This window comes from Carettochelys insculpta, chromosome 2 (genome assembly GCF_033958435.1).
Source record: "Carettochelys insculpta isolate YL-2023 chromosome 2, ASM3395843v1, whole genome shotgun sequence".
Lineage (NCBI taxonomy): Eukaryota > Metazoa > Chordata > Testudines > Carettochelyidae > Carettochelys > Carettochelys insculpta.
In genome coordinates this window covers 274,254,610-274,277,721 of record NC_134138.1, presented here as the reverse complement: position 1 = coordinate 274,277,721, position 23,112 = coordinate 274,254,610, and the positions used below count along the sequence as shown (strand labels likewise).

The following is a 23,112-nucleotide window of genomic DNA, read 5'->3' as shown; positions in this document are numbered from 1 at the left end:
AAACATTTGCCTTGGTGTGATCCCTGCCAAAAGCAGCAGAACAGTGAAAAACAAAGGAATTGGGAGGGAGAAGATTTATTAAGCTAACTCAAAAATAATGACTCCACAACAAAGATGACCTTTTCATTTTGTACCCCAGTTTATAGATTTTTTTTACCTGCCAGCTCTGTGAGTTGTTCATTTGGCTTCAGAAGATGCTCTGCATGTTTGCTGGGAGATGGCTCATTCTCTTTCAAGTTCTCTAGTACATGAGGACTATCAGCACCTGGAGCAGAGGCTTCTGGGATCTTCATTTTTTGTTCCATTACCACAGGTGGTGCGGATGATACTGTTTACAACAGATCATACAAGTTAGTATTTTTCTACTTGTGAACAGCTGAGACCCCTCATTTATCTCTCCAAGTGCTCACTCCCTTGCTGCATTTTGCCTCCAGCCTTCTCAAAGCAGTCTGCTCCCAGTGCCTTGAATTCTCCTCCATTGGCTCACTAAATTCCACTCAATCCAGTTACCACCTGTTCTTCTGAAAACAGCTCATCCCAAAGTCTCCAAAAGAAAGGTTACTCACCGTAGTAACGGTGGTTCTTCGAGATGTGTCTCCGTGGGTGCTCCACATTAGGTGTCGGGCTCACCTGGCGCTGCAGATCGGATCTTCCAAGCAGTTTTTGCCGGCGCGCGCATGCGCCGGTGCGCGCCGCTCCCTTGCGCGCTCCTGGCCACATGCGCAATCCGGTCCCCGCCAGTTCCTTGACCAACCGCCTTGGATGCTCCTGCAAAACACTAAACAGAGATCCGAAGCGGGGAGGATGGGCGGGTAGTGGAGCACCCACGGGGACACATCTCGAAGAACCACCGTTACTACGGTGAGTAACCTGTCTTTCTTCTTCCAGTGTCCCCGTGGGTGCTCCACATTAGGTGACTACCCAGCAGTAACCCAAGATAGGAGGTGGGTAATCGGATTATGTGCAGCTTGTCCCTGAGAGGACCGCTGTCGAGAGACAGGTGTCCTCTTGGAATACCCTGTGAAGGGCGTAATGTTTGGTGAAGGTGTCATAGGCTGACCAGGTCGCCGCTCTGCAAATGTCTTTTAGCGCAACGCCCTTGAAAAAGGCTGTTGATGCCGCCACCGCCCTAGTGGAATGAGCCCTGGGCGTGGCCAGTAAAAGGAGTCTTTTTGAGTTCATAGCACTTTTTATGCAGGATACGATGTGCTTCGAGATTCTCTGCGAAGAGAGACCTTCTCCTTTCGATTTGGGAGCGAGAGAGACTAGGAGTCTATCCGTTTTCCGGAAGGACTTGGTCCTGTCTATATAGAAGGCTAGCGCCCTCCTCACGTCCAGGAGGTGTAGGCGCACCTCTTTGTTAGAGTTATGAGGCTTTGGATAAAATGAGGGTAAAACAATAGGTTCGTTAATGTGAAACTCAGAAGAAACTTTAGGAACAAAGGCTGGATGCAGCCGTATGGTTACCGCCTCCTTGGAAAAAAACAGTGCAGGGTGGCGTTGCCATAACTGCCGCAAGCTCGCTCACCCTGCGAGCCGACGTGATTTGCGAGAAGAAAGGTCGTCTTTATCGTAAGGAGGCGGAGGGAAACCGTGGCCAAAGGCTCAAACGGTGGTCCCGTTAGCGCATTAAGCACCAGGTCCAAGTTCCACGAAGGTGGAAGCGGTTTCCGAGGGGGGTATAGGTTTACCAGCCCTTTGAGGAACCTGGTAACCATGGGATGGGTGAACACCGTGTGCCCTTCCTCTTCGTGTCTGAACGCTGAAATGGAGGCAAGGTGGACCTTTAACGAGGATAGTGGGAGTCCTTCTCTCTTGAGGTCCAGTAAATACTCTAATATTACAGGTATAGGCACCGAAAGGGGGGCTAGCTGTTTGGTAGAACACCATGCCGTGAAGCGAGTCCATTTCTGCTTGTAGGTCTTCCTGGTGGAAGTCCTCCTGCTACTTTCTAGGACTTGTTGCACTTCCTCCGTACATGTGCTCTCTAGGGAGCTGAGCCATGGATTAACCACGCTTGTAGTCGCAGGCGTTGGGGGTGCGGGTGCACTATGGACCCCTGGGCTTGTGTGAGCAGATCCGGCGCCACCGGAAGGGGCATCGGTGGACGGTCCGACATGCGCAGGAGTAGGGGGAACCATTGCTGTCAATCCCACGTTGGGATTATCAGGATCATTCGGGCCCCTTCCCTCCTGGCTTTCTGCAAGACTTTGTGGATCAGCACTGTGGGAGGAAAAGCGTAAAGCAGGGGGCCCCTCCAGGAGATCACAAATGCGTCCCCCAGGGACCCCCGTCCCAGTCCTGCCCTGGAGCAGAATCGTGGGCACTTCTTGTTGTCTTGTGTGGCAAACAGGTCTATCTGGGGAAAACCCCATGCGTGAAAAATCGGTCGTAGCAGATCGGGATGGATCTGCCACTCGTGCGTGAGTGCGAAACGCCTGCTCAGCTGGTCTGCCTTCACATTGTGAGCGCCTGGTAAGTACGAGGCTTTCAAGATTATATTGTTGGCAATGCACCAGTTCCATAACCGAACTGCTTCCGCACATAAGGCACGGGACCGAGCTCCTCCTTGCCGATTTATATAAAACATGGTGGAGGTATTGTCTGTACTGATCCCGACTACTTTGCCTTGTATATGGTCTCGAAAGTGTCTGCAGGCGTTGAACACTGATCTGAGCTCCAGTATATTTATGTGCAGTGACTGCTCCGTGGAGGACCACAGCCCTTGTGTCACCTCTTCGCCCATGCGTGCTCCCCACCCTATGAGGGAGGCATCTGTAGTAAGAAAAACCGACATTTGTGGTTGGTGGAAGGGTACCCCTGTTAGCAAGTTCTTGGGGTTTACCCACCATTGCAGGGATTTGCGCACCTCTGTTGAGGGCGACACCACCCTGTGAACGGTGTGTGCTGCCGGTTTGTATACGCTAGCCAGCCAGTGTTGCATGCTGCGCATGTGTAACCTGGCGTTCTGTACTACGAATGTCGCTGCTGCCATGTGGCTCAGCAGCTGTAAGCACGTCAGAACCGGCACCGTAGGGCTGAAGGTGATGACTTGCACGAGGGAGCCGATGGCCCAAAAGCGTGTCTCTGGTAGATACACTCTCGCTGTAATAGAATTCATGCGTGCCCCTATGAACTCTATGTCCTGTGCGGGGTCTATCTTTGATTTTGCCAGATTGATAACCAGGCCAAGCGAAGAGAACGTGCCTGCTGTGACGCGTATCATGCGTAGTACCTCCTCCTTCGAGGCCCCTTTGAGTAGGCAGTCGTCCAGATACGGGAATATAAATACCCCCCATCTGTGCAGGTAGGCTGACACCACTGCCAAGGTCTTGGTGAAGACTCTGGGGGCCGAGGAGAGGCCAAACGGTAGGACTTTGTATTGAAAATGTTCTTTGCCTACCATGAACTGGAGGAATCGTCGGTGAGCCGGATGCATAGTTAAGTGAAAATACGCGTCTTGTAAGTCGAGGGCTGCGAACCAATCTCCATTGTCTAGTGCCGTAAGGATGGAGGCAATTGTGATCATCCGAAAGCGTTGCTTGCGCAGGTACCGGTTGAGGCCTCGAAGATCTAAGATGGGCCTCCAGCCTCCTGTCTTTTTCTCCGTGAGGAAGTACCTCGAGTAGAACCCTTTCCCTTGCAGTTGCTCCGGCACTCTTTCCACTGTCCCTATGAGCATGAGATGGTCTACCTCCTGCTTGAGCCTCGCTACATGGGAGGCCTCCTGGAGGTGGGGCCTGGGTGGAGGTCGTGGCGGTGGGAGCGACTGGAAGGGGATGGCGTACCCCGTGGCTATGATCTCCAGCACCCATTTGTCTGTGGTGATCCTTTGCCACTGGTCATAGAATGGTCGGAGGCGATGGTGGAATAACCGCTTCGGATGACCTTGTGCGATGGTAGTGATGGCGCAGCCCTGGATCTGTGTGTAAAACTTGTGGCCTTTGGCCCTGCCCCGAGGATGCACGGCTCTGTTGGGAACGTCCCCTGGGAGTTCTGTACTGCTGGTGCTGTTGATGTCGCCCTTGCTCGTAACCCCTGTGGTACTGGGGGCGCTGTTGCTGGTACTGGTACCATCTTTGTTGAGGGTAGTACTTTTTCTTTCTGTATGGAGGGGTGTAAATCCCCAGGGTCCTAAGGGTGGCTCTTGAATCTTTACTAGAATGAAGGACCGAGTCAGTTGATTCAGCAAACAGCTTCTGCGAGTCAAAGGGAAGATCGACGATCTTTGCCTGCAGATCCCTCGGTATACCCAAAGTCTGGAGCCAGGACTCCCTTCGCATCACCACTGCCGTAGCTGTGGAGCGTGCTGCTGTGTCCGCAACATCCAGGGCGATCTGAACTCCCGTCCTCGAGGCTGCGTAGCCTTCTTGCACGATGGCCTTGAGCACCGGTTTCTTGTCCTCTGGAAGCGAGTCCATGAGGGAGGTTAACCTAGTGTAGTTGTCGAAATTGTGGTTTGCTAGATGCGCTGCGTAATTTGCCATTCGCAACAGTAGTGTGGAGGAGGAGCAGACCTTTCTGCCGAAGAGCTCTAGCTTCTTGGCATCTTTGTCTGTTCCCACTGACTTGAATTGAGATGTCTTTGATCTTTGTTGCGACGACTCTACCACCAAGGAATTTGGTTGTGGGTGGCTGAACAGGAACTCCATGCCCTTCGCCGGCACGAAGTATTTCTTGTCCGCTCTCTTGTGGACAGGCGGGATAGTCGCAGGGGTCTGCCATATCATAGTGGCGGACTCCAAGATTGCTTCGTCAAGCGGTATTGCTATTTTGGAGGAGGCTGGAGGTCTCAGAATTTTGAGGAGCTTATGGTGTTTCTTTTGCACCTCTGCTGTCTGGATGCCTTGCGTGAAGGCCACCCTTTTAAACAGCTCTTGAAACTGTTTGAGGTCGTCCGGAGGATGGACGTCCCCCGGGGCCGTAGCCTCGTCCGGGGAGGAGAGCAAGGAACCACTAGGATACACCTCTCTGGACCCTTGCGGTTCCTGTTGGTGATGGTACATCCGCTCGCTGGAAGCTGGCAAGGGAAAAATCTCGGGGTTCCATAACCAGTTCCCCCTGAGATACTTGAGTCTCTGTCCCCGTTCGCGATTGCCCTCGGGGATACGGGACCATCTGTGGGGATCTTTCCCTGGTAGACTGCCGGTGGTATCTATGCCCCGCGTGATAGGGACGACCATGGCAGCATGGGCACTGTTCTTAGGAAGGTGACCTGGACCACTCCCTTGGTGCATACCCCCTGCATCTGGGGGAGCGAGATCGTTGAGAGACCTGGGACACTGGAGAGAGCGATTTGTGATAGTACTCCAGCGGCTCAAACCCCAAGAAGGGTGAAGGTGGTCCCAGCCAGGGCGAGGCTGGTTGTAAAAATGGAGACGGGGGCTCCGGGTAGGCTAGGGGGGACCCCTGCCTTCTAGTTGGAGTCTGCAGCATGAGCGGAGGGCTGAGAGAAAACAAGTCTGCAGCCCTGTCTGGAGAGGGGCTGCGGTGCCTTGTTTTTTGTGCAGCCTTCCCCCTCCCTTGAGGGGGTTGCTCCGCCCCCTTACGTGCAGGGGATCTCGGCCCCGTCCGCGCCGCGCTCAGCACGCTCATGGGCGGTGCCGCACGGGCGGTGTTCTCCGGTGCCTGCAGGCTGCGTGCCTGCACGCTCTGCACCGCCGGTTCCCCGGGGGTCGGTGCCGCTGCCTGCGGTGCTGCCGGTACCGGCGCTTGTTTAGCCGCCGCCCTGCCTGTGGTGCGGGGCGGCTGTTTGATCATCGGAGGCTGAGCCACCTCCACGTGGCTCTCCGTGCCGCCACCGATCAGCTGTTGCTGCGGCTGGGGGCTGTGCGCTCCTCCCGTCCCGCTCGCTGTTGCTGCCGGCAGGGATCGGGTTGGGGAGACTTTCCTCCGTTTTTGCGCTGATGGGGTGAGGGAGGCGGCTTTCCTTTTATGGGCCCCGGAGGGTCCCTCCTGCTGCGGCCACTCCGGCACGTCTGGCTGGAGGGCCTTGTCAAATAGCAGCATTTTGAGCCGCATCTCCCTGTCCTTCCTTGCTCTGGCTGTTAATTTTGCACAGAAGGAGCATTTCTGCGTGACATGGGACTCCCCAAGGCACCTTATACAGTGACTGTGCCCATCAGATGCTGGCATTGCCTCTCGGCAAGACTCACATTTCTCGAATCCTGAAGAGGACATTGTTGGTGAGTCTTTTAGTTGTTAATGGGGTACTTAGCACCTTCTCTGTGCTGTTTTCCCCCTCTCCGATAGCCTGCCGCGGCAGGAGGGCTAATGGCCCTAGGCTCCTGGCCTCCAGTGCTCCACTTGTTACTAGGACTGGACTGAATGCCGTCCCACTTGTTGTTTCTTGTTTGTTTGTTTTTTTGTTTTTTTTTTTTAAAATAACAACTGGCTAACTTAACAATAGCCTAAGAACTTGAGAACTTTTAAAGAAAACAACTAAAAACCATTGAATATGCTAACTTGGCCATAGCCTAGTCGGATTCCGTCTGCAGCCGACGGTGGTTAAGAGGAACTGGTGGGGACCGGATCGCGCACGTGGCCAGGAGCGCGCAAGGGAGCGGCGTGCGCCAGCGCATGCACGGTCCGGCAGAAACTGCTTGGAAGATCCGATCTGCGGCGCCGGGTGAGCCCAACACCTAATGTGGAGCACCCACGGGGACCCTCGAAGAAGAAGTAAGTGTTTCTTAAACTTTTTGAGACCACAGAATGCCAAACCATTTTTTTTAATGAACACCTTTGAAAATTTTCTTCAAAAAAATTGTCAGACCAAAAAAAAAAACAAAAAAAAACAAACAGCAACATATATAGCAAAAATAAAATGAAGTAATTTAATCAGGTATCATAGCAATGAAGAAGTAACATTATATTTAAATTTATATTATACACCCATCAGTGTATTCTTCCAAATGCTCACATGTAAGGCCCACCTGCGAGTTGTTCATGGAGCACCAGTGCTCTAGGTTCTTTCCTCTGTCCTCCTCTTTTTACTTTCACTTTTACCATAAACAAACTCTAATCTCATGGCTCCAACAATCATACTTCCTACTGCTCAATCTCACCTTTCCAACTATCCCTCCAATTTCATTCTTGCTGTCTTGTCAGAAGCTCAGACTAAACATACAGAAACACCATATTTTCAGCCTAGGCCATACATACATCTCCTCCCATCAGCCATTGGCTTGAATTCTCTCATTCTTCCTCTCCATCCCAATCCTTGCTCGGGCTTTGGTCACCCCTGGTACCAGCAAATATGTCCCCTTGCTCTCTAGCTAACCTCAACTCATTACCATTCAGATGATATACAATGATCTTCCCAGTCATACCATTCTGACTATTTCATTCCCCTAATCTTATCCTTTCACTGGTTACTCTGGCCTCCCACAGAAAATCTCAACTACTCTTCACCATCACTACACCCCAGTAACCTTTGTTTCAGCCTTCAATTCCTTCTTCAAACTTCTTCTGGAAGCCAATCCACTTCTTAAACTGACTGTTTAAACGTATATGCCTGCATCGGCTGTCTCCTTTACTCATGCTGGCTTCCAGATCACCCCTTGTGGCGCATTCCCTAGCCTGCTTTTAGTTAAGACCTCTCCCCTTAAAAACTCACTTCCATCAAAAAATGCCTATCAATGTTGAAACATTAAATAATTAAGTGCATAACTTAAAAAGTGACTGCTATCTCTACACTAGGGTATACATTTGACTATCTTTCCCTAATTATCCAGCATATTGCAAGTCTGAACTATACTGTCTGTCAGACTTAGGTCATAAACTTCAACTCATCAGTGACCATATCTTCCCTGATTTGTGAAGCCTGGACTACAATAGGCAGACTGTGAGCTAAAGATGACTTAGTCGGGGTTGATCCTGCTTGAAGCAGGGGGCTGGACTAGATGACCTCCTGAGGTCCCTTCCAGCCCTGTGATTCTGTGATTCTGTAAATTAAAAAGTCTCTCCTTATGGTGGCCTACATACAGAATTTGCTAAAATATTTAAGTCCCTATGAACAATTTATACAGACTTGCTGCTGTCTGCTTACCTGGTGGAGGTTCATTAAGAGCTGATTTATGTTGCTGAACAGAAGGTTCAAACACCATCAGCTCTTCCAGTGCAGGAACAGCCCCTTCTCCCACAGCTGGAACAGAGGCTGCAGAGTATAAAAGAAATTAAACAAGTACACATAATTCTCACAGCAAAATGATGCAGTGGGAGTATTGCTGATCTAAAGCATCAACAAAGGTTAAGAAATTCATTTTCTAAAATGGATTTTTTAATCTAATCACCTCCTTTAATCAACACTACAGGACTCACTTTTTCAAGCCATAATTGATACTCATTACCGTGCTGGGTGATCTGAAAAACCCTATACCTAGTTTATACCAATCATGCAGTATACTTGAGTTTCCCAAAACTGATGAGCATATTTAAGTTTCCAAAGCCAAAAATAGGCTGATGCTAATTTTTCACAGTTTCATCTAGGGCATGGCCCTCTCCAAAACAAACTGGATGACTCATACAGACTATATATTACCAGGAAAGACATACAAGTGCAAGTAAAGATTGAACCTCTCTTATCTGGGACTCTCTCATCCAGCAACATCCGTAATCCAGCATGATTTTAGTTAGCTGGATGACCACTTATCATGGGTGTGGCCAGGTTTCCCCATGGTCACATAAAGAGAAGTTACTCACCTGTAGTAATGATGGTTCTTCGAGATGTGTCCCCGTGGGTGCTCCACAATAGGTGTCGGGCTCGCCTGGCGCCGCAAATCGGAAATCTTCCAGCAGTTTCTCCTGGATTGCGCATGCGCCGGCGCGCGCCGCCCCCCTGCGCACCCCTAGCCGCATGCACGATCCGGTCCCCGCCAGTTCCTTGACCAACCGCCTTGGATGCTCCTGAAAAACACTAGACAGAGATCCGAAGTGGGGAGGATGGGCGGGTGGTGGAGCACCCACGGGGACACATCTCGAAGAACCATCGTTACTACAAGTGAGTAACTTCTCTTTCTTCTTCGAGTGGTCCCCGTGGGTGCTCCACAATAGGTGACTACCCAGCAGTAACCCAAGTAAGGAGGTGGGTAATCGGTTTATGTGCAGCTTGCCCCTGAGAGGACTGCTGTCCACACACGGGTATCCTCTTCGAATACCCGAGGCAGGGCATAATGCTCAGTGAAGGTGTCGTAGGATGACCAGGTCGCCACTCTACAGATATCTTTTAACGCAATGCCCTTGAAGAAGGCTGTTAACGCCGCCACCGCCCTGGTGGAGTGAGCCCTGGGCGGGGCCAACTAAGGAGCATTTTCAAGCTCGTAACACATTTTTATACAGGCCACAACGTGCTTTGAGATTCTCTGTGAAGAGAGACCTTCTCCTTTTGACCTGGGAGCGAGAGAGACTAGGAGCCTGTCAGTTTTCCGGAAGGACTTAGTTCTGTCTATGTAGAAGGCCAACACCCTCCTCACATCCAGGAGATGCAGGTGTGCCTCCATGCCGGAGCTGTGAGGCTTTGGGTAAAACGAGGGTAAAAACTTTTGGCTCGTTAAGATTGGACTCCGAAGAGACTTTTGGAACAAAGGCTGGGTGCAGCCTTAAGGTTACCGCCTCCTTTGAGAATACTGTGCAGTGCGGCGTTGCCATCACTGCCGCAAGCTCACTCACCCTGCGGGCTGACGTAGTTGCAAGGAGAAAGGGAGGTTTTGGTTTTTTTTAATCGTAAGGAGACGTATAGGAACTGTGGCTAATGGTTCAAAAGGTGGACCTGATAGCGTGCTGAGCACCAGTCCAAATTCCACGATGGTGGAAGCGGTTTCCGAGGGGGGTACAGGTTTAACAGCCCCTTCAAAAGCCTGGTAATGAGAGGATGGGTGAATACCATGGGCCCTTCCTCTGTATGCCGAAAGGCTGATATAGCGGCGAGGTGGACCTTTAACGAGGATAGAAAAAGCCCACCACTCTTGAGGTCCAATAAGTATTCTAGTATTACAGGTATAGGAACGTCAAGGGCAGCCTACTGCTTGGCGCAACACCAGGCTGTGAATTGACTCCATTTCTGCTTGTAAGTCCTCCTGGTGGAGGTCCTTCGGCTACATTCCAGGACTTGTACTCCCTCCGTACACGTGGTCTTTAAGGAGCTGAGCCATGGATTAGCCATGCTTGTAGGTGCAGACCCTCAGGGTGCGGGTGCACTATGGACCCCTGAGCCCGCGTGAGTAAGTCCGGCGCCACCGGTAGAGGGAGCGGTGGGCGGTCCGACATGCGCAGAAGCAAGGGAAGCCATTGCTGCCGATCCCAAGCAGGACTATGAGTATCATGCGAGCTCTCTCCCTTCTGGCTTTGTGCAAGACCTTGTGGATAAGCGCTGTGGGGGAAACGCATAAATTAGGGAGCCCCTCCATGAAAACATGAATGCGTCCCCCAGGGGCCCCCACCCCACTCCTGCCCTGGAGCAGTACTGGGGACACTTTTTGTTGTACTGGGTGGCAAACAGATCCATCTGGGGAAACCCCCATGTACAAAAAATGCGCCGTAGCAGATTGGAGTGGATCTGCCATTCGCGCGTGATTGTGAAGCGCCTGCTCAGCTGATCTGCTTTCACGGTGTGAGCGCCCGGCAAGTACGAGGCTTTCAACGTTATGTTGTTGGCGATGCACCAATTCTACAATCGGACTGCTTCCGCACATAGGGCATTGGATCGTGCTCCTCCTTGTCGATTGATGTAAAACATAGTGGAGGTATTGTCAGTATTGAATCCCAACTACTTTGCCATGTAGGTAATCTCAAAAATGTCTGCAGGCGTTGAACACTGCTCTGAGCCCCAGTATGGTTATGTGCAGTGTCTGTTCCACAGGGGACCATAGCCCTTGCGTTACCTTGTCGCCAATGTGCGCTCCCCATCCCACGTGGGAAGCGTCGGTAGTAAGAAAAATAGAAATTTGTGGTTGGTGAAAAGGCACCCCCACTAGCAGATTCTCGGGGTTTTCCCACCACGCCAGGGATCTGTGCACCTCTGTTGTGGGCGACACCACCCTGTGGACAGTGTGGGATGACGGTTTGTAAATGGTCGCCAGCCAATGCTACGGGCTTGACATGTGCAACCTGGCATTCTGTACCACAAACGCCGCTGCTGCCATGTGGCCCAGCAGCTGTAAGCACGTTAAGACGGGCACCGTGGGGCTGTATGTGATGACTTGCACCAGCGAACTGATGACGCAGAAGCAGGCGTCAGGTAGGTACACCCTTGCTGTGATAGAGTTTGTGTGTGCCCCTATGAACTCTATATGTTGTGTGGGTTCGGACTTTGACTTTGCGAGGTTGATGACTAGGCCCAGCGAAGAAAACGTGTCCGCTGTGACGCGTATCATGCGTGAGACCTCTGCCTTCGAGGCCCCTTTTAGCAGGCAGTCGCCCAGATATGGGAAAAATAAACACCCATCTGTGCAGGTAGGCTGACACCACTGCCAGGGTTTTGGTAAAGACTCTGGGGGCTGAGGAGAGGCCGAACGGAAGAACCCTGTGCTGGAAGCGCTCCTGGCCGACCGTGAAGCGGAGGAAGCTTCTGTGTGCCGGGTGGATTGTTATATGAAAGTAAGCATCTTGTAAGTCGAGTGTTGCAACCCAGTCTCCATCGTCCAGTGCTGTGAGGATCAAGGCAACTGTGATCATCCGAAAATGTTGCTTGCGCAAGTAACGGTTGAGGCCCCAAAGATCTAAGATGGGCCTCCAATCTCCTGTTTTCTTCTCTGGTAGGAAGTAGCGTGAATAAAAACTTTCCCCTAGAATTATTCCGGCACTCTTTCCACCGCCCTTATGAACCTAAGGTGATTCACCTTCTGCTTGAGCCTCGCCTCGTGGCAGTGTCCCTGAGGTGAGGCCTGGTGGGAGGCTTCGTCGGTGGAAGCCACTGGAAAGGGATCGCGTAACCCGTGGCTATGATCTCCAGCACCCATTTGTTTGTGGTGATCTTTTGCCACTGGGAGTGGAACGGTCTGAGGCGATGATGGAACATGAGATGAGAGTGGCACTGAGCGAGGGTATTGATAGTGCAGCCCCCGACATACCCATCAAACTTGTTGCCTTTGGGCCTGACCCGAGGGCGTACAGCTTTGTTGAGAACGTCGCCTAGGAGTTCTGTACTGTTGCTGCTGTTGATAGCGCCCTTGGCCGTAGCCCCGTTGATATTGAGCACGCTGTGGTTGTAAGCATAGCGTCTTTGCTGAGGATATATTTTTCCCTCCTGTATGGGGGAGTATAAATGCCCAAGGTTCTAAGTGTAGCTCTCAAGTCCTTTCTGGAGTGAGGGACCGAGTCAGTTGAGTCTGCAAACAACTTGTGTATCAAAGGGAAGGTCCACGATCTTCGCCTGTAGGTCCCTCGGGATACCCGACGTCTGTGGCCAGGATTCTCTATGCACAACCACTGCTGTAGCCGTTGAACATGCCGCCGTGTGCGCCACGTCCAGGGCAATCTGGACTCCCATCCGCGATGCTGTGTAGCCCTCTTGAATAATCGCCTTTAACACCGGCTTTTTGTCTTCTGGCAGTGAAGCCATGAGGGGAGTAAGCCTGGAGTAAATATCAAAATTATGGTTTTCTAGGTGTGCCCATAATTTGCCACTCTCAATAGCAGGGTAGAAGAGGAGTATACCTTCCTGCCAAACAGCTCTAGCTTCTTAGCATCTTTGTCCGATCCCCAATTTGTACTGAGAAGCCTTTGACCTCTGCTGGGACGACTCGACCACCAAAGAATTTGGTTGTGGGCGACTGAAGAGGAACTCCATGCCCTTTGCCGGGACGATGCACTTCTTATCCGCTCTCTTGTTCGTTGGAGGAACAGAGGCCAGAGTCTGCCATATAGTAGTGGCTGACTCCAGAATGGCTTCGTCCAGCGGAATAGCAATTTTGGATGAAGCCGGGGGTCTCAAATTTTCCAGAAGTTTGTGATGTTTCTCCAGCACCTCTGCCATTTGAATGTCTTGAGTGAAAACCACCCTTTTAAACAGCTCCTGAAACTGTTTAAGGTCATCTGGGGGACAGACATCCCCGGGGGCCATGGCCTCATCTGGGGAGGATGAGGAGGAACCACTAGGGTAAACCTCCCTCGAACCCTCGGGCTCCTGCGGTTGATGATATACTTGCTCGCTGGAGGATTGTGAAGGAAAGTCTCAGGGTTCTAAAATTAACTCCCTTTGAGACAACTGTGTTTCCGTCCCCGATCGGGAGCGCCCACGGGGGTATTGAGCAGCCGGGGGGCGGGGTGGCCCAAGCCATGGTGACATTCGTTGAGGAACGGAGAAGGAGGTTCCGGATGGGCCGGTGGAGACACAGGCCTTCGGTGCGGCGTGTGTATCACAGGGGGAGAGCTTGGTGCTAACAGCAGTGCAGCCCTGTCCGGAGATGGACTGCAGTGCCGGGCTTTTGGTTTTGCCTTGCCCCTCCCCTGTGGGGCCGGCACCGCCCCCTTCTATGCCGGGGATCTTGGCCCCGCTGTCAGCGCCGCGCTTGGCACCATCCGCTGCGGTACCGCGCGGGTATCCCCCTCCGGTGCCTGCAGGCTCCGTGCCTGGCGCCCCTGCACCGTTGGTGCTGCGGGGGCCGGTGCCGCCTGTGGCGGTGCCGCCGGGTCCAGCGCTTGCCTGGCTGACGCTCTAGGCGCTGCGGGTGCCGGCTGTTGTATAACCGGAGGCTCAGCCTCTGCCACGTGCGCTGCCGCTTGCCTGAGTATGCGGCTGGGGGCTGTGCGCGCCGCTTGTCCTGCACGCTGCAAACGCCGGCAAGGATCGAGCCAGGGAGAGTTTCCTCCGTTTCTGCACCGAGGGGGTCAGAGAAAGCTGCCCTCCTCGTATGCAACCCAGAGGGCCCCTCTGGGTGAGGCTTCTCCGGCAAGTCCGGCTGGAGAGCCTTATCAACAAGAGCATTTTACGCCTCATCACTCTGTCCTTCCTGGCCCTGGCTGTGAGCTTAGCACAGTGAGAACACTTCTGGGTAGCCTGTAATGCCCCCAGGCATCAGATACTTTCGCTATGCCCCACGGAGGCCGGCATAGCTTCACGGCGTGACTCACGCATTTTTAAAACCTGAAGAGGCCATTGTGGTGAGTCCTTTACTGTTAATAGGGTACTTAGAACTTAATCCGTGCCTTTCCACCCCAAATAGTGATCACTGGCCTGCGGGGCAGCGGGCAGCCTAAATGGCCTTCACATCCGCTCCTCTCTTTTTTCTTTTTTTTTTTTTTTGCTAATATTCTCTTTGTCTTTGCTTTCTCTTTTTTTTTTTTTTTTGTTTAATAACCAAAAACAACAAATGACATGTAGAAAAACCACTATTTAATCTGACTCTGGCCTTAGCCTGAGTAGATTCCGTCTGCAGCCGATGGCGGTTGAGAAGGAACTGGCGGGGACCGGATCGTGCATGTGGCCGGGGGGCGCGCAGGGGGGCGGCGCGCGCCGGCGCATGCGCAATCCAGGAGAAACTGCTGGAAGATTTCCAATCTGCGGCGCCGGGCGAGCCCGACACCTATTGTGGAGCAACCACGGGGACCACTCAAAGAAGAAGGTTTTTTTCCAGTCATCAGTCCTGGCTCTCAGTGTTCTGTGCTGCTGTTTAGCTTTAATTTTCCCCTAACTATCTTGTCTTCTAAGAGCCCCGTAAGCAGTGAAAGTGCTAGTAATGCTGCTAGACAATATTGACCTCCTGTGGTCCAGCAAATTCTCTCATCAGGCACCAGTCAGATCCCAAGGGTGTTGGATAAGAGAGGTTCAACCCGTAGTTTTATTGTACTCCAACTAATCCTGAGGTCTGGTCTATGCTTCAGTGTTAGATTGACACAGTTTACATTCACCTAGCTAAAGAAGTGCCAAAACTAGTATTTGGCTCCTGACAACATAACATCCCTGTTATGTTGACTTAACACCATCTCCACAAGAGGTGTAGAGTCAGCAGTGTCTATGTGGCTGCTTATATCAACACTTACTGGGTTTCAGAAGTCATCCCACAATGCCTGACACTATAACTGATGCAGTTGTTCCTAATGGGGATGCTCACTGATGACCCAAGAAATAAAATACATACATACACAAGCAATGTAAATATTGTGGTGGCTGCATGCTGACATAAGTTAGACCAACTTAATATTATAACGCAGACATAGCCTCAGGCTCACAGGAGGCAGTGAACAATATGAACAATAGGGTTAGGAATCATCTACAATTAAACTTGTGACTACACTGGTATGATTAAAGTAAAGTTGGATCACAAGTCAGTAGTTTAGAGATACATATATATGACTACTAACCACAAACAAGGAGAACCCAGTTTTTTAGCTTCACGTTCTGCAGGAGCCGCAGGCTATGAGGTACTTAAGAATCAGCTTCTGAACATATTTAATGAAACAGTTGAAGGTGTCCTAGACTTATCACTCCCTGGCCACATATTTCAGCCAAACTCTCCCACCTCTGAATTTTTACTCATAGTGGGTTTTTGCTAGATGCTTTGATAATATGCTATCTTCAGTAAAATGGTCACAACACCCAGAGCCTAATGCGATCAGACTTTAATGATGGACCCTGAAAGTAATATGTTACCATAATCAGCATCTTTGTCTTATCCTATGTGTGGTCAACCAGTTACAAAGAGCCATGAACAAAGTGCAAAGACGACATTTAGGGGTAAATTACAGCTAAATAATAGCACAGAACTTTTATTTTATCGATAGATAAATATATAATATGCGGCTTAATGCCCTCCACCAGAGCCAAGCATCCCCAGCCCCTTGCTCTAACTCAATCACCCTCCTCCAGAGCCAGGCACCTCCAGCCCCCACAGCTAACCCAATCCACCTCCCCTCCTCCAGAACCAGACACCCCCAGCTCCCCATTATAACTCAATCCCTCACCCCTGCCATAGAGACAGACACCCCCACCTCCCCACCATTAAGTCAATGCCCTCCACCTCCCACAGAGCCAGGCACCCTCCCAACAACTCAATGCCCTCCCTCTCCCCCAGAGCCAGACACACCCAGTCCCCTGCTCAAACTTTATGCCGGTGACTCACCAGAGCCACCACCACTGCTATGCACTTCTCACACCAAGCACAAGGGCATGTGAGCAAAGCAGCGGGCGGCACTCCCAATGCGCAGCTCCAAGCAGGAGCCACATTTAATTGCTCAAAGAGCCGCAGGCGGCTTCTGAGCTGCGGGTTGGACACCCCTGCCTTATTCCCTCAACCAGGACCAACATCTCTTATTCTTCATCATCTGACCCGACGACAGCTTTCATCACAACTTCCTTCAGCATCTTGAATCACCTTTTTCTAGTTTTCCTCAGGACTGGTCTTTGTCCAATGAATCTGACAACTAGATCTGGCACTTTTTGGCCAAAATGTCTCACATATCATCTTACGTGAGCCAGCCATCTCATTCATATTCCCTCAGACTTCCTGCGATGAGGAGCCACCTGTATCATGGCTTGTAGTGTTTTAATACATAGCCTATTAACTCTCGTCTTACCCAACATCCACCTGAGCATTCTCACTACAACACTGTGAAGTAGTAATTGCAGTTCTCTCTTCTTCCTTGGCTAACATTTCAACTTGTTCATCATGGCTGCCCTAATCAAGATCTTGCATTCTTTACTCTTTAGTTTACCTGGTGGAAGCTAAGTTTATATTCTTATTGCAGAGATTCCTGCCAACTCCCTCATTCAACTGCTCTTCATTCACCTTCATGACACATGCATCCACATTCCCAACATTGCTCAAGACTGAATGCAGGTATTTAAACTGTCAAACACACTAACTCAATACCATCTAATTTTACTGGCATCTTGTTGTCTCTCAAAAAAAAACAAAACACTGTGGCAACCTCTACACTACCAGATAAATTCAATTTTATTAAATTCAATTTTATAACTCTGGGTTTTATAAATTCGATATTGAGTATCCTCACTTCCCACAAAGTCCACACAAAGTCGAGTTAGTGCTGCCACACTAGAGTGGCCAAACATCGACTGTTGCAGCAGCGCATTGTGGGAACGTATCCCACATTTTCCTCAGCCCTGGATTCTGCGCTCTCCCCTTGGGTCCTGCTGCACCCCCACCGCTGGCAGTGCTCCCCCTGCTGCCTGGGTCCAATGTGCCCCCAGCTTGGGAGGACAGGAAAACTGAGCAGCGCAGCTGCGCCTGGCTTGTGGGAGCTGCGAGCCGGGAGCTAGGTGCAGCAGGAAGTCAGTTGCTGCTTTGGTCAGTTTCCTGGCTCCCCTGAGTGCTGGTGAGGCAGGAGCCAGGTACAGCAATGCTGTGAGTTTCACAGGTCCTCACCACATGCAGAAGCCAGGAACCTGACCTATCTCTCTCATGCACTTCCACTGGGTGAAAAGTTCAGCCAAGACAGAATTGTGAATTTCTCACTCACAGTCTGTGGAGAAGTTCCTACCGAGATGATCTGCCAGATTATTTTTCTCATATGACTGGTATGTTGCAAGTGTAACATGTTTCTTAATGCACCAGTTCCATAACTTCATTGCCTCTCAACAAAGGAGGAGATCTTTCCATGCTGTTGATTTATGAAAGACTATCATCTTGTCTGACATTATCTGGATGTGATAGAACTCTACGAGGGAGGAATTCTTTGCAGGTTAGGTGATCTTCCCTCCTTGACAGCAAAATTATGTTCACCCTAGCCTCCCTAGTCCTTTACCATGGGTTTGTTCATATGGGTGCCACATCCTATAACAGATGCATCTTAGATTATGGTTGTGTTAGTTGAGAACAACAAGAAGTCCTGTGGCACCTTATAGACTAACAGACCTTTTTGAGCATAAGCTTTTGTGGGCAAAGACCTGCTTCATCAGATGCATGAGTGGGGGGTTGGTTTCAGAGGAATATTTAAAAAGTGGGGTCCCAGTAAAAGGGAGGGCCAGAGCTGACAAGGTCTATTCAGAAAGGGTGTAAAAGTAGTATGTATGAAGAGAGGAAAAAACAGGTCAGTTGGGGGTGGGGGAGTGGCGGGTGGCACGGGATATGGCCCATTCTCAGTCTGATGTGGAGATGTTAACACCTAGGGCAGATAAGCTCCTTTTGTAAGGTGCGAGCCACTCTCAGTCTCTGTTTAATCCTTGGTTAATGGCATCAAATTTGCAAATAAATTGCAGTTCAGAGATTTCGCTCTCCATTTGATTTTTGCAATTTCTTTGTTTCAGGACTGCCACCCTTAAATCTGCTACTGAGTGTCCAGGGAGATTGAAGTGCTCTCCCACAGGCTTCTGCACATTATCGTTCCTGATGTCTGATTTATGTCCATTTATTCTTTTACGTAGAGACTGCCCAGTTTGGCCAATGTAAATTGCAGGGGGGCATTGCTGGCACATGATGGCATATATTATATTAGTAGATGTGCAGGTAAAGGAGCCCCTGATGGTATGGTTGGTCCTGTGATGAGGTCACTGGTGTAGATATGTGAGCAGAGTTGACAACAGGGTTTGTTGCAGGGATTAGTTCCAGTCTTAGAGTTACTGTTTTGTGACCTATAGTGGCTGGTGAGGATTTGTTTAAGGTTGCCAGGCTGTCTATAGGCAAGGACAGGCCTGCCTCCCAAGGTCTGCAAGAGTGAAAGATCACTGTTCAGGATGGGTTGTAGAGCACTGATGATGCACTGGAGAGGCCTTAGGTGGGGGCTGTATGTGATGGTGAGTGGCGCTCTCTTGTTTTCCTTGTGAGGCCTGTCTTGTAGCAGGTGGCTTCTGGGTACCCGTCTGGCTCTCTCAATCTGTTTCCTCACTTCCTTAGGTGGGTATTATAGTTTGAGGAAAGACTGGTAAAGGTCTTGCAGATGTTTGTCTCTGTCTGATGGATCAGAGCAAATACGGTTGTATCTTAGTGTCTGGCTGTATACAATGGATCATGTAGTACACCATGGATGGAAGCTGGAGGTGTGTAGATAAGCACAGCAGTCTGGGGGTTTTCGGTATATGGTGGTATTTATGTGATCATCACTTCCCTGCACAGTAGTGCCCAGGAAGTAAATCTCTTGTGTGGACTGGTCCAGGCTAAGTTTGATGGTGGGGTGGAAACTGTTGAAATCATGGTGGAACTCTTCAAGAGCCTCCTTCCCATGGGTCCAGATGATGAAGATTCATCAATGTAGCTCAGGTAGAGGAGGGGCGCTAGGAGACGAGAACTGAGAAAACTTTGTTCCAGGTCAGCCATAAAAATGTTAGCATACTGTGGGGCCACGTGAGTGCCCATAGCAGTGCCACTGATTTGAAGGTATAATTTGTCCCCAAATCTGAAATAGTTGTGGGTAAGGACAAAGTCACAAAGCTCTGCCACCATTTGTGCCTCAGTGTCATCAGGGATCATGTTCCTAACAGCTTGGAGTCCATCTTCATGTGGGATATTGGTGTAAAGGGCCTCTACATTCATGGTGGCCAGGGTGGTGTTTTCAGGAAGGTCACCAATGGATTGTAGTTTTCTGACAAAATCAGTGGTATCTTGTAGAAAGCTGGGGGTGCTGGTAGCATAGGGTCTAAGTAGCGAGTCCACATATTCAGACAATCCTGTGGTGAGGGTGCTAATGCCCGATATGATGGGGCATCAGAGATTCCCAGGTTTGTGGATCTTGGGCTGCAGGTAGAATAAACCTAGTTTGGGCTCAAGGGGTGTCTGTGTAAATCTGTTCCTGTGTTTTTATCAGGAGGGTCTTGAGGAGATGCTGTAGGTTCTTTGTGTATTTCTCAGTGGGATCCTTGGACAGAGGCTGGTAGAATGTGGTATTGGAGAGTTGCCTGGCAGCCTCCTTTTGGTAGTCTGTCCTATTCATGATGACAACAGCACCTCCCTTGTTGGCCTCTTGGATGACAATGTAAGAGTTGTTCCTGAAGCTGTTGATGGCATAGCGTTTTGCATGGCTGAGGTTATGGGCTTTCGACCTGTTTTTAGCTCTGTTCATACATACTACTGATAAAGGGCCTTTCTACCCTGACTGAATAGATCTTGTCAGCTCTGGCCCTCCCTTTTACTGGGACCCCACTCTTTAAATACCCCTCTGAAACAGCCCCCCTCCCCACACTCATGCATCTGATGAAGCAGGTCTTTGGCCATGAAAGCTTATGCTCCAAATTATCTGTTAGTCTATAAGGTACCACAGGACTTCTTGTTGTTCTCGAAGATACAGACTAACATGGCTACCTCTCTAATGGTTGTGTTAGTTGCTGTTGGAAGTCAGAGGACTCGCACCTGATCTGGTTTTGTCCACAATATGAAAGAGGTTCTGATCTTCTGTGGGATTATTAACTAGATAAGGACAACCTGAAGGTGAATAAACAGACTGAGGGTAGGACTGCAGGCAATGGAAGTAGAGTCTGGCAAATGACACATGTGCATGTAGTCATGGGGACTAGTAAGGAACATTTTCCAGTTCCACTAGATCTTTTCTAAGATGGGGAGACCACACCAGCGCATAATATTCAAGGTGCGAGCATGAGATAGAGTTACCCAGTGTCCTTATGATATTTCCTACCACTTTTGCTCATAGCTCCTAACACACTGTTGGCTTTTTGACCACTGCTGCAGGTTGACAGAATTAGTCCTTGTGGCTCCAAGATCTATTTCTTGAATGGCAAAAGCTAATTTAGAACCCATCCTTACATATGTAAAGTTAGGATTCTTTTTTAAATGTGCATTACCTCGCAGCTTACCAACGCTGAATTTCATCTGCCATTCTGTTGCCCAAACATTCAGTTTTAAGAGCCCACTGTAACTCTTCACAGTCTGTTTTGTAGTTAACTACCTTGAATAATTTTGTATCATCTGAAAACATTGCCACTTTCCTGTTTACTCCTATTTCCAGAACATTAATAAATATGTTCAACAGCACAGGTCCCACAGGCGGCAAGAGGTAGACTGCTGTTCCACCAACAGTGCCATTAGTACTGGTGGACGAACGTGCTAACTTGTAGGTGCAGTATGGGAGGATCTATCCTCACAGCAAATAACTCACTATAGCCACAGCCAGGTATCACTATTGCTGTGCTACCTTTGCACATATTCAATTCACTCTCTCTCCACTAGGAAGTTTTCCAGTTCAGAGAATTCTACTGAAAAAATTAATCATCACCACTCCCTGATGGCCTCTTGCTTTAAATACCTCAACTGGTACATCACTCAGGCTCACTGCCTTCCTATGTTTCACCATCTGCAGTTCTGTCTGTCTCTCCACCATGAGAAGGAGTGCCTTTTTTTGTGAAAATGAGGAGCCAATACTCTGCCGACTCCCTGCCCCCTCCCCCAGTTAATCCCATGGCTGGGGCTGCCAAGGTGCCAGCACCAAAAAAGCATTGACAAGTTTCCTGAAGTTGCTGCTTGTGCATACTTCTCTCCATGGTTTCTTCATAATATTAAATCTATCACCAAATAATCCCTCAATACAGACTTATATCTTACCTGTTAATTCAACCTGCAGTGTGTCAGTAGCTTTGGCCTCTCTTGTAGGCTCTATTACTGCAGAAGGAACAGTGGTCGGTTCAGCAGCCACTGGACTTTCTGGCAAATATAGCTGTGCTGCATCCGTTATCCTAGTGGGTTCTAAGTGTACAAAAGGAATTTTTATTGATTACACATACATTCATTTGAAACACAGCTACATATAAGTTTGCTTGGGAACACACCTGTATATACCGTGAGCTCTTCTGATAAGGGTCTAAAGTTTCGCATGCGTTTGTACCACGCCTAGTATCATAGTTAATCCCAACAAAGGCCACTTGACATTACTATAACAAATTAAATCGCATATTACTTCTCAAATATTGAAATAAAGAAGTTTGGCTTTACTATGGCACACACACAGGGTTGCCAGATTCTGTTGGTTTCCATCCACATAGTTTTTTTCCTACCAACATTACTAAAGTGACATGCACATAAAGCAAGGACGTGTGAAGTGAGGGATGCATTCACTGCACACAACATTGACTCTGAGAGCCGTGCGCTCCATCTGTATCCAAAGTGCTGCTACAGTTCAAATCAGCACACACCGCAAATTCTAGGCGTGAAAGCTCAGTTTGGAAAACTACCCCATCCTGAGGGACAGTCATGATTACAACTATCTTGCAGCCCATTAAGTTGAAGGAGGACCACTTATGAGGCCCACTCACTAGCAAAGGTTGCCCATTACCAATATATGCCCTAGGCTAAGTAAGGCATGGTTGCCTGTGAACTAGGGAAGGCTACTACAGACCGAGGCTACATCTACATTATGAGATAAATGTATTAAAATGTATTAAACGTATTAAAATCGATTTTGTAATGCTGGGTATCATAAATTTGAATTTGACTACTCTCACCTCCCCACAAATTCCCCACAAAGTCAACTTATTGCTCCCACATTATCACCAAAGGTCCAGTGTTGCAGCAGTGCTTTGTGGGAACCCATCCCATAGTTCCCCAAGCTTCATTGCATTCTGGGTATTTTCACTGGTGTAGTATGGGCAAAAATGCCCCGCAAGTGGTTGTGGGTATGTGATGTCGTCATCTTCCACATTGCATCGCCCTTATTCCCTCCCGTTGGAAGCAAATGGCCATTTTTCCAGAAGGAAAGAAGGAAAAGTATGGTATCACAATGTGAATGTACTCTGCGATCACCCAGATGACTATGCCATGTCAACTGGTCCCTCGGCTACTTGTCCCCGCCCCATTATTCAAAACCACAGTATAGCATGAAAGAAATGAAGATTGGGAAGAAAGCATCAACAAAGATCACCAAATTAACTGAAACCTCTTTCTTTTATAACTGAATTATCAAAAGATTTTACAAATTGCAGCAGGTGTCTGTGTCTTCTCAACCGGCCCTCCAGACACTGTTCTCTTCCCATTCATGTGGTTTGTGAATAGGTTGGTGGAAGACAGCATGAATGTTTGGGCAATTGATTCAAATATCACTTGTGCTTACTCAGCCAGACTGCCTTCTTGTTCAGGTCTCATTTAATGTGAGCTGCCCTAAGGGACAGAAAAGAATACTCAGACCTACCCATAAAAACAACAAGAAGTCCTGTGGCACCTTATAAACTTACAGATATTTTTGAGTATAACCTTTCATGGGCAAAGACCTGCTTCATCAGAC

At 49.5% G+C, this 23,112-nt stretch overlaps 1 protein-coding gene across 9 annotated transcripts in view; it reads right to left on the bottom strand.

Moving 5' to 3' along the window:
* MAP4 (microtubule associated protein 4) overlaps positions 1–23,112 on the bottom strand; it is a 285,144-nt gene that overhangs the window by 90,591 nt on the left and 171,441 nt on the right. For all 9 annotated transcript variants that reach the window (XM_074985220.1, XM_074985217.1, XM_074985216.1 and 6 more), the window contains 3 exons: positions 21,441–21,581; positions 8,048–8,155; positions 158–328 (listed from right to left, as the gene is read on the bottom strand). In XM_074985220.1, coding sequence (XP_074841321.1) covers positions 158–328; positions 8,048–8,155; positions 21,441–21,581 — 420 coding nt within the window. The remainder of the gene's footprint in view (positions 1–157; positions 329–8,047; positions 8,156–21,440; positions 21,582–23,112) is intronic.